Source organism: Dipodomys ordii, unplaced genomic scaffold (genome assembly GCF_000151885.1).
Source record: "Dipodomys ordii isolate 6190 unplaced genomic scaffold, Dord_2.0 Scaffold122, whole genome shotgun sequence".
Taxonomy (NCBI): Eukaryota; Metazoa; Chordata; class Mammalia; order Rodentia; family Heteromyidae; genus Dipodomys; species Dipodomys ordii.
The window spans coordinates 259,945-280,108 of NW_012267338.1; the positions used below are offsets into that span (position 1 = coordinate 259,945).

Sequence of the window (20,164 nt, forward strand, 5' to 3'; positions counted from 1 at the left end):
TCAACTGAGAAACCTCTTGTCATAGAAAATATGCAGCTTACTGATATTTAGAATGGTTTTCCTGTAATTAACTCCCCCTTGAGGATTTTAAGTTAGCAGCAGTAAAATTACCAACAGTACTCTAATACACACCACATGCGCTGGTGTTCAATTCTCAGTGGTCTAATAGCTTTCTGTTAAAGAACTTTTTTCTCTTCAAAATTAGAAGAAAACTTTCCTGAGCATAAAATAAAAGATAATTACATGTTTATATTTGCTAGGGAAAGGTATACTTTTCCCTTTCATTTGCTTTATACACAATCAACCATTATAAACAAGTATCAGTTATTATTTTGATATCTTCTGTGAATATATTCTATAATAGTCTAAAGTATAAAAGTTTAACGTTAGAGGTGAAGATAGAATATACTTCTTAAAGTTCAATTCAGATAATTTAACTGAACAGAACCACTATTCCTATTATTATTAATGAACTAACTTTCACATTATCTTTTATTCTGATTAAGTTTTTATCTTTAACCTACTAAACTGCATTATTACATAAAACATTGTTACATAAAATGAAAAATGTCCATTAGCTTTAGAAATGACTTGTCTTCAATGCAATTCAGAACATGAATCCTGGGAGAAAGGCTGGTTCTTAAAATATAAAGTTCAAGTTCCTTAGAACAAGCTCTGTGTTGAGGCCACTTATCTAACCAACAAAGGCAGGTGAGTAAAATTAAACAAAGAACAAAACACAAAGGAAACTATTCAAGCTGCAACATAAAAAACCTCTTCAAATAACCAACCACCTAGTCAGTAAAAAGGAATCACCAATAGTCAAATGTTACAGTAAAAGAAGCATATACTCTAAGAATTAGTCACCTCATAAAAAATAAAGATTACTACTGAAATAACAAAGTGACTTCAAAAGTACATAAAATAGAGATGGGTAGCTGTCTGACATAGGTAGTATGATATGAAGCACATACCATAACTATATTCTGAATTGGGATATATCAATTACTATTATTTTAATCTAATTATTTCCTCTATAGTTTATACTATTTCCTTAAAATATACTCTAGAAAAATAACTGAGACTATAATGAAAAAAAAGCCAAATTACCATAGGTTCCCAGAAATTTCAGTTTTAGTATATGTTGATCCTATAGAGAAAGCAACATTACCTGGCATTACCAAAATTGTGAGATAGTGGCTGATTTGGGACAGGATCTGTCATTCCTAGGAAACCAAATGGTTACTTGTAGTCTTCTATGAGTTTACAAGTTTAAACTATGTTAAAAATCCTCTTTATATATTTCTATTAACATGTAAAATAAGAATATTGAATCCAGCAAGATTCTAAACTATTTATGGCTTGAATTAAAACTAATCTTTCTACATTTTGTATGTGGCTTTAATTTATAAAATTTCTATTACAATTAACAATTACAAATTTTAGAAGAGAGTACTACAGTTAACCTGGGCTTCAGTCCTTTATCTATCAAATAGTATTTCAGTCATTTTCCACCTCAGTTTCCTTATCTGTAAAGAATGAAGGTATCCTAGACTTTAGCCTCAGGTGCCTTCCAGATCATAAATAACTGCCCAAGTGGGCTCTGTGCATTAAGAGTATGTTAGGAGTCACTGCAATGGATTGTTAATAAACTCAAAATTATAAAATGGAAGAAATGCCCATCTTTTCTTGCTGCTACTAATTTCCATAAAATATTTAGTCATAAGAGGAAGTATTAATTTTAATTTAAAAATACTACTTCGTTCCTGCAAAGTTAAAGAAATTTCCCATTACAACATGACTTTTATAAATAACCACTTTAGAGGGTCTCTGTTTGAAAAATTACCTAAAGCTCTTTTCCCCAAGCAAGTTAATGTGAACTTGGGAAGGGCAATTAAATTGTCAGAATTAAAAAATTTGTTTTTAACTAGAAGGTAGCCAGAAGTAGAGTCATGGGGCTGGTATTGATCGCCCAAACAGAGAACATCACTCTTCAGGTATTTACTCTGCCACCTTTACACCAGAGGCTTTCCTTCAAATCAAATCAATCTGTAAAAAAGATGGCTCTTAGTACTAAGATATACACCTAATCTCCAGTGGCACTTCTATTTAGATGTCTTCTTTTGATAATGATAATACAATTCAAAATATTCTAAGATTGCATCGTTTAAAACGTATCTTCTTAAATACATTAGAAATAAAAGTAAAAATCATAAAAGTAAAATCCATAAACCATTAACAGAAACCTCTCTCTAAATATTTACATTCAGCACTGAAGTGTTTATCCACATTCAGCTATAATTCAAGTCTTTTATTATATCAACTCTTTGATTTTGCATAGTTGATTCGTAATGCTTATTTTGATCACTTCCTTCATACTCCAAAAAGATGCAATTCCACCATTCACATAACATTTAAATTAAATGTTCACTAAATGTCACTTGATTTAATACAATATTAAAAATTAAGCTGTTGGCTTATAAAATGCATTAGCATAAATTATGCTGACACCAAAGAATACCATAGTATAATCCATTTGCTAAGTATCAGAATTGTGTACAATGTTCTTAATATTCAAAATACATGTACATAAAGAATTGTTTTATAACTAAAATATAATACTTGATATATTAAAAATATTTAGTAAATATTAAATATGAACTTCCTCTTTAATTGTAAAACTACTGAAGCATTTCCTACATATTTGTTTTTTTAAATATATATACTTCATACTTAAGTTATTGTTTTTGAAGTTATTGTTTTTGAACCTTTGAAATGTTTTAAGTGTTAGGCATCATAAGATTAATGTAAAATATTACAAAATAGGATTAACTCACGTGAAATGCTTAATTTTATTTCTGTCAACTTAAAGATTGATAATATATAAACAACACTGTATTAACCTTTCAATTACTATCCAGAGCTATTAGAATAAAATCTGCTTCTAAACAGGTCAAAAAATCTTTAAGTATTAAAGTATATTTTCTTTCATCCAGCATCATTGCAGGTGCTTCAAATTTTAAAAGTTGACATTACATTATTTTGAAAGGTAAATGTCAATAATAAAATTGAAAAATACTCATGAAAAATCCCACAACACCACAAAATAGTTAAATGTACTACTTCAGATAAGAATATATTTTAATAAGCCCTTATTTAAATCTATACCACATATTTTGAATTCGATCACTATTATTTCTTTCAGGATAAAGGAATACCAACTTCCTACATGTGTTAGAAAACAAGCCATCCCCTTCTAGATATTACAAGAAGAATTGTATTTTTATTGTCTTAGACCTCAGAACTCACAATTCACCTAAATGACAGTTTAGAAGACAAGAGAGAAAGAATATTAAATTTCAAATTTAAGTGCACATGGTAAATGCTGTCTGTGTGGCTCAATAGGATAAAATTGCAAATAAACTTATTTTTTCCATGTAAATGACATTAACCAAAAAAAAAAAGAGAGAGAAAAAAAGGATGGAAGGGATGTATAACTCTAAAAATTTGTAACACCACATAAAAAGTATATAGATCCTAAAAGCAAACGTGGCATAATTAATTCTATATCTTATATCCTTCTCCACCCCCTGGAGTTGAAGATGTAAGGCCCTGAGACTATTATTGCTTTTAGATCACTTTGTTATTGACTACTCTCTGTATGATCATTTATTTTAAAGGACTGATGTCACATTTGGTGTTATATCTGAAGACATATTGTGGACATTTTCTTCCAGAAATGGCTCTTTAAGGCTGAGTGCAAGAGGTTAAACTGCCTGACTGAGGCCAAACCCTAAGACTACTGATTTTTAATTTAAATTCTTACTATCCTAACATGCACCAAACATTACATGGAATCTATTAAATATATATGATTGTTATGTTTCAGTTTTATGTAATATCTTACTGAATAGAATTTAACATTTACTTAATTATATTACATATTACTTGTTAACCATAAACTGCTGCACATTGAACTAATATCCTAAAAGGAGGAATGATTTATTTTATTAAAAATAACCAATTTATATTTTTAATAGCAAAGTAATTTTAATATGAAGAAGGGCATCATCCCTTTCATATATCTTTAATTCACTTTCAAAAAATCATAATTTAGTGAGTATGTTTCTATGATCAGAGAAAGTATATTATTAAATTCACAGGACCTTTCAGGTTTTCCAATTTGCTTGCTCTACTCCTACTTAGATGTAATCACCATCACATGCAGTGTGACAAAATGGGGAAAATGTTTTGTTAGGCTCCAATAAAAAGCTGATGCAGAATAGGAACATATGCAAACAATGTCTATTCTCTTTCTCCATGAGTCATCAATCAAAACCTACAAACCAAGGTTCAGAAGTACCTGGACATGTGGACATTTATTACCATCATTCCCACTTCATAATCTCCTGCTAAAATACCATGGATGAAGGAAAATTCTGTTTATACAACAGAACCTAGAAACCTATTTGGTTGGTAAATGCTGGGTTTCTGATATACATGGATTTAAGGCAGGCTTCTGAGATTAATTTACTGAAAGCTGAATGTGTTGCTTAAAAAGACAAATACATTAGCCTTGTACTCAAAAACAAAGGGTCTATGTTGAGTTTTGTATGTGTAATATAACAAGTACTCTTGAGACCATAATTTCTTAAGATTCTACACTAACTATAAAAAAAAATAACTTCTTTCTGGGGTAAGAAACTGAAATGTGGTGCTGGACCATTTTACAGTGTGCTTTGTAGTAATGAAGTCATGCTCTTCATTACCAAGTACTGTACCTGCTGCTATTGGCAAGGAATGCTTTATACACTGACCATGTTCCACGGCTGTTTTTAGTGTCGCTTCAGGATGTGTCGATCCTAGAGGGTTACGCACAAATCGTCGTCGGCGCCGCAAGTCATCTTCCCAGTAGTCAAGGCGCCAGAACTCACGAGGACGACTACAATGAAACAGAGAAGCCACATATGTTAGCAATTATCAAACAGCGTGGTAGCACTGAATTTCTGCATAAAGCTCTCCTTGTTTGCTCTGCCTTTTTTTTTTTTACCCCTTCTCCATCCTCTTAATTCTCCCTCCATCTCACACTCCCCTTTGCAATCTTTAACTTAGGTATGTCCTTGAAAATAACAATATCACCTTCCAGTCTAAGGAACTCCTTTTCCTTTTCTTGGAAGGTGAAATGAGCACTAAATACATCATTTTGAAATGAATTGCTGACAGTGTGATCAGTTTCCCCACACTCCAGTGGCATGTGCTCTGATTTCAGCCTCATTTCAGCCTCAGCAGGGCACCTTTCTCTGTGGCTGCATTTATAAACCAGAATAGGGAAAAGGCTATTATAAATATGGTATAGCATTACCTATATTAATCAAAGTCTGTCCCCCTTCATTTTTCTTCCTAATTTGTGCCTTTTTGCACAAGGTCAGTAAATCATACCATGAATTCTTGGTCCAGAAAGTGTTAACTTTAATGAATATCTCAGTTACATGGTTATGTATGTGATAATAAAATATTACTCTGTTTAGATGTGCAGGAATTTAATTAAAATAATCTCTTAAAATATTCATTACATTTAGCCCCTGAGGCTTAGAACAACACAAGAAAATGCATTTCTTTTCCATTTACTGTTTTTAAATAAACCATTCCTGTAGAGTGAAATAGCAATCTATTTTCAAGCAAATCAGATTGAATTTCTGTTTTATGTAGCCTGCTTTTATATTTAATTAAAAACTACATGCTATATGATGTGCAATAATTGCTATATCAAAAACATGCTTTGGGAAATGTACTTTTTAAAATTCAAGTTCTATGATTTTTCTCCAATTATATATATCTTTTATATGGCAACATATAAATGCCAACTTTTCCTGCTGCCAAGTAATCATGATCTAGAATGTGGAAAAATATTTTATAAGGAAAATCATATGAGGTTATTTTCAGGAATAACAATAATGTCTCAAGGATCTATTTATTCACTAAATAGAGCACAAACCCTGTAAGTTTCAAGAACAAAATTTAAGAAATTCTTCATAAACAAAATTTCTGCAGGAATGACTAATACAAAATAAAACCAGAGTTGTATTTCATGAGCTAATAAAATTATACTTGTCAGCAGTGACAAATTAGTACTCTTGACCAAATGACAGTTCCAAGATACCCATGTAAAACTTATCCTTTTTTGATGTTTTAAAGACGTTGTCTTCAAATTTCAAAAGACTTATAAGTATTTCTATTGATTAAAAATTATCACAAAATTTAAAAATATAGACAATAAACAGAACATTAAAGAAAATAATTTAAAAACAGTAGGAATCCAATGGTCTTTGCTGAGAATGTAGAATAATCAGAGACTACAGGAACAACCAACACTTGCTTTGTTAATTTTAGTCATGCATCAGAAAAAGGAGATGTATCACAATCAAAATGGAATACAAAAACAAGTAAGGGTTGTAGTCCTCAAAGAATCAAAATGCTCTTTTACCATTCTACTTTTCTTCCTTACTTTGCTATCTGAATTTCAAGAAAAATATGATAGGAAAACATGTAAAAATAAATAAAAATCTCTATAAAATATGCATGTAAAAAAAGACAACAGTTGTTTAAACTAGGTTAATGAAATAAAATTCTCCTCTGTGGAGAAGGAAAAAGGAGGTACACAGATGGCTGTGTGTACAGCTTTGATAGTCATGGAGCTTGGATAGGTACTTCATCATTCTGCCTACCTACATTTATCTGTTAAAATTATTATCAAATATCAGCCAGGATGCAGTCGTGAATCACAGGCTGCTCCTCGTCTTCAGGGGAATGATACAATGAGGGCCTATTCATCAGTGCGGCAATCGGCACAAGTAATTAGTTCCCTAGACTGAGATCTTCTACAAAGCCTATTTCAGTCAGCACCACAAACATATGACGATGTAGAGCTAATGAAAGCTGCTAAAATTTGTTAACCTTTTATGTCATCAATCCTTCTAATACTCTATGTTCAGTATTATGCAAAGATGGTAAATTATTAATTTGTCATTCATCCATCCTTCTGCATTTGGTGTCAAATTAAATGATGCCATTCTTCTTGATAACAATTAAAATTATAAGAGATGTTAAGCTGCTATGATAAAATTATTACTAAATTGAGCAACAACAGATTCTACCATAACGTATACAGAGACGTCAAATTCAATGACTAACAGAGCACTTGCAGGATTTTTTATCATATAGCACAGAAATCAGAGATAATACAAAATGGTTCAAAAATCATGAAAGACACTATACAATAGTAGTAACCACAATTAGGAGAAAACAGAATTATACTTATTTTGTCCTCTCTCATGCTAACAAAAGATGGTCAAAATGGTGACACTGGCTGAAATAAAAACAGCCATATAGGAGGATCAGAGAATTAGTAACAGTAAAAAGTTTCTTAAAGTAAGGTTCATTTCAGCTAGCTATACATCTGTCTTCAAATATGAATACTCTACAAAAAAATTAAAACACTTTGTTATAATCCAAATAAAGAACTTAATGCTGCAGCACCATGATATTCACAATCTCCTGAAGCACTATCATTTCAGGACTATCTTCTCAATGTAATGTTACTATAATTAAATGCAATCTGAAGGCCAAGTATCATTGGAGGCTAGTATCACTTATTCCATACCATGTAAATTCCAGACTGTTCCAGGTGATACAGAATACCAAGATTAGGAGAGGCTTACTTCTAACTGAACAGTTCTTACACTCATTAGTATAATAGAATTTATGGCTGGTGTGTAAGAGGCTGAGGCAGAAGTGTAGAAGCTCAAGGCCAACTTGAGTTACATAGTGAGATCTGGTCTCAAATAAACAAAATGCAACAACAAAAACTGGTACTTATCATCCGCTTCCCAGTAGTTAGAGTAATACACAGACACACACACACACACACACTCTTTCAGCAGTACTGGGGTTTGAACTCAGAGACCTGCACTTGCTAGGCAGATGTTCTACAACTTCATCTACACCCCTAGTTGGTTTTGTCTTGTTATTTCTCAGATGTGATTCTTGTGCTTTTGCCTAGAGCTGCCATGGACCAAAATCTTCCCTCCTTTATGTCTAAGTACCGGGGGCTGCAGATAAGTATCAGCATTCCTAGCTTGTTCTCTTGAGACAGGATGGTGTGAACATTTTATTCTACCTGGCCTCAAACTGAGATCCTCTTATCTCTGCCTCTCAAGTAGCTGGCATTATAGGTATAAAACTGTTATTTACATCTATGAGATTTCTTTCTCTTCTCTCTCTGCTCCTCCTTTTCCCCTTCTCCCCTTCTTCCTCCTCCTCTTCTTCTTCCTCTCTGTCTATCTATCTCTTTCTCTCTCACACACACACACACATAAACATTTTGTGGTACTGTGATTTGAACTTAGTCTCACATTTGTTAATTAGACAGTTGATCTTAACTTGAGCTACACCCCTTTGCTTTAGTCTTACATTTTTACCTTTAACAATGATCTTCATCTATGCCTCTAAGTAGCTGGAAGTACAGACAAGAATCACCATGTTCAGTCCTATAACTTTATTATACTAGAGTACTATTATTCAGGGGGATGAATAATCTTTGGCAGTCAACTTATTTTAAGTCTTGATTATTAACTTAAAGATTTCATTGTCATTAAAGAAATATTAACCAGGCACCAGTGCTCACACCTGTAATCCTTGCTACTCAGGAATCTGAGACTTGGATATTTGAGATTTGAAGCAGAAAATCCAAGACTCTTTCTCTGAATAACCAGCAAAACCAGATTGGAGGCCTGGCTCAAATGGTAGCATACCAGCTGTCAGTGAAAAAGCTGAGAGAAAACATAGGCCCAGTGAAAGCCCCAGTATCAAATTGTTTTAAAAAAAATACATACAAAACAAAAAGATACACTTCCCAAACATCCTTTCTAGGGACAAAGTTGGCAAACTGATCACACTTATCCAATTCATTTATGTGTTTCCTAAATAATACAATTTTAAGCCAGGTGTCAGTGGCTCCTGCCTGTAGCTAGCTACTCAGGAGGCTGAGATCTGAGGATCACAGTTCAAATCCATCTCAGGCAGGAAAGTCAGTGAGACTCTTATCTCCAATTAACCACTCAAAACCTGGAAGTAGAGTTGTGGCTCAAAGTGGTAGAGAACTAGCCTTGAGCAAAAGAGCTCAGGGACAGCATTCAAGCCCTGAGTTCAAGCCCCAGGACCAACAATAACAACAAAAAATGCAATTTTAGAGGCATGAACATGGAATGTTCAGAAAAACTGAGAAGACTGTCTCATCAACAGATTGCTAGCAAAATACAAATATGGAGGAGAGAAATCACTGTCAAAATTTACAACTACACCTCTACTCACTATACAATATGTACATCTTTGTATATCTGTATCTACCCTCCAAAGAATTCTATTAAAGTTCTGACAACACTCTCACAAATGACATCTACATCCAGTCCCATTAAAATCTGAAATAGCGTTCAAATTATGGATGTGAGCCTAGGTTCTCTAAGCTCTGATGCCTCCTCTCTGAAGATATTGTACACAATATTGGGACACAATATTCAAGTCCAAGTATGATCTTTAACTACCATATGTCTGTTGTGGGTAGCACTGAAGTTAAATGTTCTAACTTTAATTCTAATACTCTTCATTTTACTTTTGTTTTTCCATTCTTGAACCTAATTTTAAAGTTTTATACTAAAATTACATGGAGGTCTAATTAACATTTCTAAGTGTAAGTTAGCTGACTTCTATTTTTTAATTGTATGTGATGTGTGCATACAGCTTTAACACACTGTATCATCTATATAAGTAAGTATAAAACAATGTAATTTCAATGTGCAGAGTAGATATTCTCTGCTGTATAAAGATACAGATAAACGTGGGGTTTTTTTTGAAAGTTTTAGTAAGGACATTTTATATATAACATGGGTAAAATAGGGAGAAATGGAAAAGAAAGCAAAAATATTTTCTTCTTTCCATGCAGGAAACAGGAATTAAAGACTCAACAAAGAGACAAGATTCCTGAAATCTGAAATAGAGATAATATATCTTTAGATCCATTACTTGTTCTTTTACAAAAGACCAATTGTGGACAGTGTGAAAATAAATAACAATTCACAAAGTTTTGTGTGACAGACCAGACTGAAGCTACCACATGGTTATTGAGCTGGACAACTCCAGAGGGCGCTGTTCTCAGCACACATTGTCCAGTGTGCTCTAGAGTTACACAGGGCTCATTCTCATCATTGTGTGGTACCCCATCCATGTGTTCTGAGGCCAGGCTGCCTTTCCTCCTCCCCATACAATGCTCAGGTTTGTTACTCCAAAGGTAAATCTAAGCCCAGGGAATGAGAAAAGAACAAAGCCTCACAGATCAGTACCAACTAACAGTTAAGTGAAATTAACTAGTAGCAGTTAAACAGTGAATATGTATTTGCTCACTATTGGAAAAAGTAGTCAGACCATTCAGAGGTTTGGTTGTCAAAACAGAGGCAAAATTCAATGAGTATCTATTCAGTAATGGAGGACATAAAAACACTAACAATTATTTCAACAAAGTCATTATGTTCAGAGAGCACTGTAATGTTCCATTACAGTGGAATGGTTTCCCGAGCAATGTTGTTTACTGAGATCAGTGGTAGGTATGTAAATATCCCAATTACTATAAACTAAATAATCATTCGATAGGGTCAGATTTAACGAAATGTGAATCTTTGTTCATAAAAGAATGCTAGCTTTAAAAAGAAAAACTGGCCGGGCACTGATAGCTCTCAGAGGCCGAGATCTGAGGATCGTAGTTCAAAACCAGCCCAGGCAGGAACATCCACGAGACTCTTTTATCTCCAATAAACCACTCAGAAAACCAGATGTGGAGTTATGGCTCAAGTGGTAGAGTGCTAGCCTTGACCTGAAGAGCTAAGGAACAGTGCCCAGGCCGAGTTCAAGAAAAAAAAAAGACAAAAAGAAACTGTCACAATGCAATCATATTAGAAACATTTCCCATTTTCCATCTTGCCCACTTTGCTCTGACAATACCTGGTAAGTCTTGACCTTAACAGAAGTCAATAATAAATTCTTCTAGCTAAAGCACAATTTTAAGTCCTAGAAATTTTTAGCACATCGTATTTTGTTCTTAATTTTTCATATTACCAGTCATTGCTGTTTAAGACACCTATCTCTGGCAAGATTCTATTTCTATATTTTTAGATTAAAAATTCATGATAGACATTAGCTACAAGTTAAATAAATGGTAACCCCTTAAAAGCAGTAGTAAACATTTTCTGTGCACTGTCAGCTAGAAGATAAAGGTGCTTAAGTTCTAGAAAGGTTTCACATTCTGTATAAATCTTAGTGAAATAATGCACAGGTAGTACAGGGCATCACACGATGTGAGGAAATGCTTTATCTCACATACTGGAATCTATGCTGCTCATGCAGAGATAGACAAAGAACAACGCTAACTCAAACCTGTTTTCCAAGTACTAAGTGTGGGTGATCTATGTTCTGTGCTGTCTTAATGCAAAAGACAAAGAGACATGAAAATTAAAAGAACCTCCAATTTTTTTGCATCTTAGCTTAGGAGACTATTCCAAACCACAATTCTTTCTTTAGTGAGGCCTCATTTGTAATTTTTATATGACCTTGAGAATAGTGTGTACGTTTTATTTGATTATGTAAAATTATATTTCAAGTAGTTGTGACTTTCTGCATGGTACCATTCAGTGCTACTATTTACACTGCAAAGCCATTTAGAAACTCAACCTCAATTAAGCATTACCAAGGACATTTTCTAAAATAACTTTGCAGATTATTTAAGAAATGATCTCAAGCTTCCTCTGTATGCTGTTAGTCTGTTGATCATTTCTTTATTCACTTAGGCTTTTTTTTTTTAATCAGGAAGTAAGAGCTGACAAATCAAAATTTAGAATTGATTATACTATCAATTAACTTTCTAAAAGGCAACTAAAAAGTAAAATATAAATGTGTCATTGGAAAGGAAATTGAGAGGTGATTATTAAATGTAAAAAGTAACATTAAAATAGTTAACATTTATTGGTTTAGGGCCCACTGTACTAGGTATTTTGCTATTTTGTTTCCAGAGACATACTTTATTATTAATGTTTTTATTGTGAAAATACCGTACAGAGGGGTTACAATTACATAAGCAAGGTAATGAATACATTTCTTATCAAGCATTGTTGCCTCCTCCTTTGTTTCCCCTTACCATCACTGCCCTTCCATCCCCCCTCCCACTAAAGTTGTAAAGCTCATTTTCCGACATAATGTCTTACACAATCTCATTGTTAGAATGGGTCCACCTTTATTCCTATTTAAACAATATGTTTTTTCCCTTTCCCTCCACAAATTATACCAACATCAAAGACAGTGAAAGCAGGGCTGATACCATGGGGGAAGGACATACAAAGCAACAAAGAAATCATCTTATAAATATGTTAGAAACAATCACATGAAAGAAAAAAACATTTGAATATTTATCTTGGGGTTCATTTCACCTAACATCATCTTATCTGTTTCTGCTTGTATCAGACATATACTAGTTATTGCAAATAAGGGAAAACATGGGACCTATATTTCTTTGGGCCTGGCTTACTTCACTTAATATAATTTTTTTCCAAGTCTTTCCATTTCCTAACAAATGGGTCAATGTCATTCTTTCTGATGGCGGCATAGAATTCCATTGTGTATATATACCACATTTTCTTGATCCATTCATCTACAGAGGGGCATTTGGGTTGGTTCCATATCTTAGCTATGGTAAATAATGCTGCAATAAACTCAGTTGCGCTGGTAGCTTTAGTTTTGTTGGTGGGAGTGTAAACTTGTTCAACCACTTTGGAAAGTAGTATGGAGGTTCCTCAAAAGACTCCACATATGCTGGGCGCTGGTGGCTCATGCCTGTAATCCTAACTACTCAGGAGGCTGAGATCTGAGGATCAAAGCCAGCCCAGGCAGGAAAAGTCCATGAAACTCTTTTTTTTTTTTTGGGGGGGGGGTCCGGTCGTGGGACCTGAACTCTGGGCCTGGGCGCTGTCCCTCAGCTCTTCAGCTCAAGGATAGCGCTCTACCACTTGAGCCACAGCTCCACTTCCGGCTTTTTTTCTTTTTGCTTATGTGGTGCTGGGGAATCGAACCCAGGGCCTCATGCATGCAAGGCAAGCGCTCTACCACTGAGCTACCTTCCCAACCCGTCCATGAAACTCTTATCTTCAATAAACCACTAGAAAACCGGAAGTGGCGCTGTGGCTCAAGCGGTAGAGCGCTCTCCCTCAGATGAAGAGCTGAGGGACAGCGCTCAGGCCCACAGTTCAAGCCCCATGACCAAAAAAAAAAAAAAAAGACTCCACAAAGAGCTCTCCTATGACCCAGCAATCCCACTTTTGGGCATTTACCCGAATGATCACAAACAAGACACACTTTATTATGTCATCCAGACTGGCTTCAAAGTTGTGTGATCCTCCTACCTCAGCTTCCTAAGTGCTGTGATTATAGGTATGTGACACCATGTCAGGCTCTGACATTGTGTGCTCCCCCACCTCTCTCCATCCCTCCTATCCTCCCTACCTCCCCCCCTCTCTCTATATAAAATCACCAAGCATATCAATACCCCTGCCATGATTAAATACTGTTATTCACATTTCAAAGATGAAGAAATTAAGTCTTACCATCAGAACAAATAATAAGAGACTACTTGACTTCTAAAGCAATGAGCTTTTCATGACTGCATTTCTTCTAAAATATCTTATTGGCTACTATTATAGTTATAATCAAAGTACTAATTAAGCCTGCCTGGGAGGATTGAAGATTTCATTAAGGTTTCAATGAGGATATATTTTGTAGGTTCCATGAGGACAAGGGTTTGTGTCTATCTAATTCATTGACCAAGCACAGCAACTGTTACAAAGGAAGCACTTAATAAATAATTGATTAAACAATGAATAGATTACTTTTAAACAGAAACTTAAGTGGTAAGCAAGACTCTACTGGGAAAAAAAGTGGAAAAGACATTTGAGATCAAAGAAATAACACAGACGAAGGCATGGAGACACAAAGAGCACTTTTACCTAGGAAGCTGGGTAAGAAATACCATAGTGAGCCAGCCTCAGGATAGGGAAAGCTGAGGTAAGAAGCCTGGGTTTCGATTCCGTTTTCAAAAGGCTGTGTACAGTTAACTAAAGTAGCTGCCTTTCCATTTTGCAGTCAGCAGAGACAATGTCAGCTGTCACAATGGGAGAGGGGAATATTATTGGCTTTGTATTAAGACAATGGATACAGAGCTGGAGGTCAAGATCTGACAGACATACCTGAAATTGAAAAGATAGGCCCTCACTTGGGAGGGCAGAAAAGAAGATAATGAGATTAAAATTGAGGGAAATGAGAGAATAAAGATGTTACTTAACCAAAATGAGTCCAAACAAAGCAAGGGAAGGTGGGAAGAAAGACCAAGTCCTGGATGCTTAGTAACATTTAACAGGAAAACAATGTAAATCTAGAGCCTGAAGGGCTGTGCATTACAAAGCCACCAGCCTTGGAATCAGCAACTCAGACATTCATCTAGCAAAAGTATAATGAATAGTTAATGTAAGCCAGGTATCATGCTAGACTTGGGACAGAGATCATTCATAGAAGAGGAGAAAGGTGAGAGTGAAACCTGAGAAAAGCCAATGTTTTTAAACTGCAGAAGAAGAATCAGTAAGAGAAATCAGAAGGAAGCAAAAAGATAACAGGGGAGTGACAAGGGAATGGTGCTAACAAAGGCAAATGAGTAACGAACCACTTGTCAAAGCAATGAATGGGTACCACTATTTATTTGTCCAGAGAGATGAATGCAGAAAAACTTTTAGTTTTTGCTTTTTGACAGTGTTGAGATGGATAATTTTTAATACCATGCAGCTGACGTGTTAAGACTATATAATACAAATATAATGGTTTCCAATATTTTTTCAGTTGAACTATCATCCCCATAATCTAGTTTTAGAACATTTTTATCACTCTCTCAAACACTACGCATCTATTGTTAGTTACTCCTCATGTCCTTCCTTCCACCCAGTATATTTAGTGGTAACAGGATAAGAAGGAAAAACAAAGAAGTATCATACTCCACAACATAATAATTTTATGATTAAATATTTTAAAGATGTGCATGGAACAAAAATCTAGCACAACCCAAAAGTTCCTGCCTTTAGTCTAAAACTCTAAGGAAAATGAGAGCAAATAGCTGATTTTTAACTTGTAAAAAAGGAAAACATATTTTCTGTGCTTTTCAAACTAGACAAATTAAAGCATTAGCAAAAAAGTATGTGCTCCTTATCCACAGGGGAAAACAAGACTTATTAAGTTTCACTTCCAGGTTCTTGAGACAGTTGGAAGTCAATTCTCTGAATAGTTGCTGTCATCTCCTAGAAACTTCCTAGTATTTTCAATTCTGAAGCAATTATTCACATTCTGAAATGATTTATTTCCCTCTCTTTGCTACCGCATTACATTTTTTTTCTGGTTCTCAATTATCAGTCCCGCTTTGGTTTTCTGAGTATCTCTCCTCTTTGGAGAGCACTGGCTGAGGTGATGTAATATACAATCATATGAGGACACACAGTAGTCTCTAATCTTAAGGCACTAACAATCTAATTTTTGAAAGTATGACAAAATAAACCATTATATGATGTGAAGTCCAAGACATAAGAAAACTAACAGTCCAGAGACCAAGGGTACATGAAATGAGTATTAACATCTGTTGGAAAGGCTTCAGAAGTGGGAGATTTTTGAGAACATCTTGAACAAAAGGTGAAGTATGGACTGGATATACAGAGAAGACGTATTGTGGGCTTTTCAGAGAGAAGACGTATACTGAGGTCAGAAAATTGAAAGCAGTCTTATTTAGTTGGTCCAGTAGGAAGTAAGAAAAGATAGGTGCAGGCCATACCACAAAAGTCCAGAGATTAAGAACTAATAAGCTGATATTTTACTTATTTCATGCACTTGCTTATTTACTTAATCAAAAGACACTTAAACTGAGTACCAATGATGCCTAAGAACCTGTGCTGTTCACTGGAAATTCAGCCATTAAAGAATCATTACTCTCACAAACTCCCCAGACCAATGAGAGAAACAGACAAATGAAGAGATAATCATAATAGAAGGTGAGGGCCCAAGGAACACAGTGGAAGGGCACTATGATGTGTAACAAAAGGACTTCATAGCCCACAACTTGACGAAAACTACTGACAAATGTTAGCTAGGACAATAAAATCAGATGAGTCTTCTTTCTTAGGGAATAGCACTAGCAAAGCCAAACCAACTTTAGGCTAATGTTAAGTGCTTCCAGAATTTTGCAAAGTATAAGGCAAGAAGTGGCCAAACAAGAGTCTATAGAATAAGGTGCCAAATCATGAAGAAACATCTGGGGAGTCTGCTCTCCTGGTAGACCCATGATTGTTTCAGGGCTCACCAAAGGCTTTACCTGGCAGGCCTCGAGGGGGGGAAGCTTCTCTCCCTCACCAGGGTTGATGTTCAGCCAAGTCTTTGCAGTCTAGGGGGAAGCTGCAGCCAAGGTCTCAGGCCGCAGGGGTATGCTCTTTGCGTACTCGCTTTCCTGACCTGACACTTTAGCCCAAGGCCTCTTTATCTGAAGCCTTAGAAGAAGGCTCTTCCTACATCCCTGCTCTGAAGTCTCCTTTCTTAGGAAAGATGGAAAAACTACCCCTCCCACTCCCTAGGTCTAATGAACCTCAATAAGTGAACCAGTCTCTGGCAGGGAACTGTAACAGGGAAATCGGCATTCCTTCCAGGCCTAGACTCTTGCTTGCACGGCCCAAGTCAGTGTTTCAAGGCTTTGGCTCATTTTATTAGCTACTCTTACATCTGCCAGCTCAACTCACTCTCTCTCAGCACAGCTGCACTCCTGCCATGCAACACATCATACTCATAACTACAGTTGTGGGAAGGCAGTAAAGAGACATAAGCAAGTACAACAACTGTAGAGAACAGTAACTGTGAAAAGAGATTTTAAAAAATTAAAGGTAAAAAATATTTGAAATGATAGCCGAGTGCTGGTGGCTCATGCCTATAATCCTAGCTACTCAGGAGGCTGAGATCTGAGGATCACTGTTCAAAGCCAGTCTGTGCAGGAAAGTCCATCAGAATCTGATCTTCAATAAACCAGCAGAAAGCCAGAAGTGGCGCTGTGGCTCAAGTGGTAGAGCGCTAGCCTTAAGCTGAAATGCTGAGGGACAGCACCCAGACCCACCCAGAATTCAAGCTCCATGACCAACCCCCCCAAAAAAAATTTGAAATGAGGACACAGCAAGGTTACTGGAATAATTTGAGCAAGTTACAATCAAAGTCTTCAGCATCAATTTTTAAATTTCCTGGTTTTCTAATTTGCCCTAATTTTTTCTAATTTTTACTATTGAAATCTGCTTATCTAAATTCTCTATGATATGAGGTGGACAGTATGTCTAAAAGAAGTAAATCATGGAAAAGAATTCAAGAATACAAGGCAATTTTTTTCACTATAAAACAAATCTCAAAGCATGTGGTATACAAAACTAATTCAATGTTGTATGGAGCAACATTAGTCCAGAACTGAAACACAGAAGTCAAAACCCTGAAGCAAAGAAGAGAGATGGGAAAAAAAACTTTAAACCACAGGAAATGCCAAGCAGATGCCCCACACCTTGAGTGGGAGCCTGACACTCATGTCCTTCACTTGCATTTCATAGATCTGACCAAGGCTCATAATTACACTTGGGCAAACGTGGTCCCTAGCTGGGAAGTCATCTTCCAGCAACAACTCTAGTCTCTGTAAAGAACACGAAACTATGGTAGCCAACTGGTCATATCTGCCACAGATAGTAAGAAATACCACAGAGAACAACAACACATAAAAGAAAAGGAAAATATCATGAAATGAGGAGGAGACATGCTGATATCTTAAAATAAGATGACTAGAAAAGAATTCTCTGAGTCTTCATTTAACAAAGACCCTAAGCAAGGGAAAGGCCTAAGTATTACTGATGTCTTACGGAAGAGAAATTCAGGTAGGGACAAGTCTCTAAAGAAAATACACTTGGCTGGGACCAAAACATCAGAAAGAGGTCACTTGGATGGATAACAAATTACAAAATAAATTGAGATCACACAGTTATTAAAAGAAGGCTAAGTCCTATAAAACTCTATTGGTTAAGAAAAGAATTTGACTTTTATTCTCTATGGGATAAGGCATTAGAAGGTTTTAAGTAGAAAAGTGACCAGATCCAATTTATGTTAATACGATTAGTCTGGCAGTAGAAAGAAACTGATTTTGGGGTTAAGGTTGATGTCATAAATTCTAATCTAGTATGGGGAGTTTGCAATAATCTAGGAAATGATGACGTCCAGAGAAGTGGAAGCATTTAGAGTAGAAAGAAGCCACTGAATTCTGCAGAATTTGAAGATTGAGTAAAATGGCATACTAACAGATCATATACAGGATATGAAAAGGAGACAAGGATTTTGATCTGAGAAACTCACAGAATATAACTGACACAACCTGAAATGAAAGAGAATGTAAGAGGAATAAATTTTGACAAAGAAAGCCTAAAATTTAGTTTTAGGGCTAATGTGCTTAGCATATACAAATCCTAGGTTCAATCCCAAGCACCAAAACAAAAACAAAGAAGAAAAAAAAACAAGAAAAAGGAAAAAGTGAAGTAAAGGCAAAATGGGAAGAGAAGAGATCTGAAATTTAATTTTAAACATGCTTTATTTGAAGTGTCTATTTAAAAAATTCTGTGGCAGAAAAGGCAGAAACCCCATCTCCTCTTCTTCCTCTAGGCACACAATGAGATTGTTAATATCAGTATCCACGTAGTTAAGGTGGCTTTGTGGCTGAGCTCTAGCCATTCATTGAATGTGTGAAGTGCTATGTGCCTTTTCCCTAAGGCTGACACACAATGTTTCTTTACATACAGGCATGTATTTTCTTTTCCTTTTCATGGCTTTGTTACAGATGAATGTGGCAAACACAGACACCAAGAACTGTAGATAGTAAAACTAAAAATCAGAGACAATCAGCTATCACAGCTTGAACATTTATATGAAAAAGAAATGAAGTTCTTTTTTGTTCTGCCACTGACTGAGATGTAAATTTATCCATGGAAGCAGCTTGTTCTGCACAAATTAATACTAAATATCTAAGTGATCATATTGAATAGTTGAGTATATTATGTGATATAATAATTTGACTGGAGACTGTTCATATAATAGAGATGCAAATTGGCTCATCACTTCAAAAACATGAGTAAGAGCCAGAGACGAGAAAAGGAGAAGTCTAAAGATTAAGGTGTGGATCACCCCAATAACAAAATGGTTGAAAAATGAAGATAAACTAGTAAACAATGCTGCGGAAAAAACCAGTAGTAATAAAAGAATACAGTATCTCTGAATCCAAATGACAAAGCATTTCACAAAAAAGGTGGCAATCAGCCATAGCACAGGGTCCTAATATACCAAGACAGAGATTAAGAATTGATTACTGTACTTAGAAATCTCCAAGGTACCAATAAGCTTGGAAAGAACAATTTCAGTAGAAGAGTGGAACAAAAGCCTAAGAGAAGTGAGTTCAAGAGAGAATGAAAAGTAAGCAAGTGAAAACAAACCTTTCAATATTACTCGTGTATAGTTTAAAAACAATAGATTTAGTAGATTTGAAACATTGAGAAGAAAACACGAATGCAAACAATCCACTCAAATACCACTATATAAATGCTGCAGAGCTTCACAGCCCAGAGAGATTCTGCAAGGGGTGGAAGTGCTCAAGTAGCAGTGTGCTTGTTTAATAGGTACAAAACCCTGGGTTCAATCTCTAGCAGCAAAAGGGTGGGGATAGGGGGCAGAATTAAGAGATTCTACTAGATCTTTACATATCAGGAAAAAACAGCCTACAATGCAGTAGGGTTCCCTTCTGTCACATCCCCTCCAGCATCTGTTGTTATTAGAGTTCTTGATTATAGCCACTCTAACTGGAGTGAGGTGGTATCTCAATGTTATTTTGATTTGCATTTCTTTTTGGCCATCCTTTCCTCTTCAGAGAAGTTTCTCTGTAAGTCTTTAGCCCACTTATTTATTGGGCAGTTGTTTCTTTGAGGATTTG

The 20,164-nt window shown here is 35.4% G+C and overlaps 1 protein-coding gene across 3 annotated transcripts in view; it reads right to left on the minus strand.

The window, feature by feature from the left end:
• Positions 1–20,164, minus strand: part of Lrba (LPS-responsive vesicle trafficking, beach and anchor containing) — a 443,002-nt gene that overhangs the window by 201,341 nt on the left and 221,497 nt on the right. For all 3 annotated transcript variants that reach the window (XM_013029761.1, XM_013029760.1, XM_013029762.1), the window contains one exon: positions 4,818–4,942. In XM_013029761.1, the coding sequence (XP_012885215.1) occupies positions 4,818–4,942 (125 nt within the window). The remainder of the gene's footprint in view (positions 1–4,817; positions 4,943–20,164) is intronic.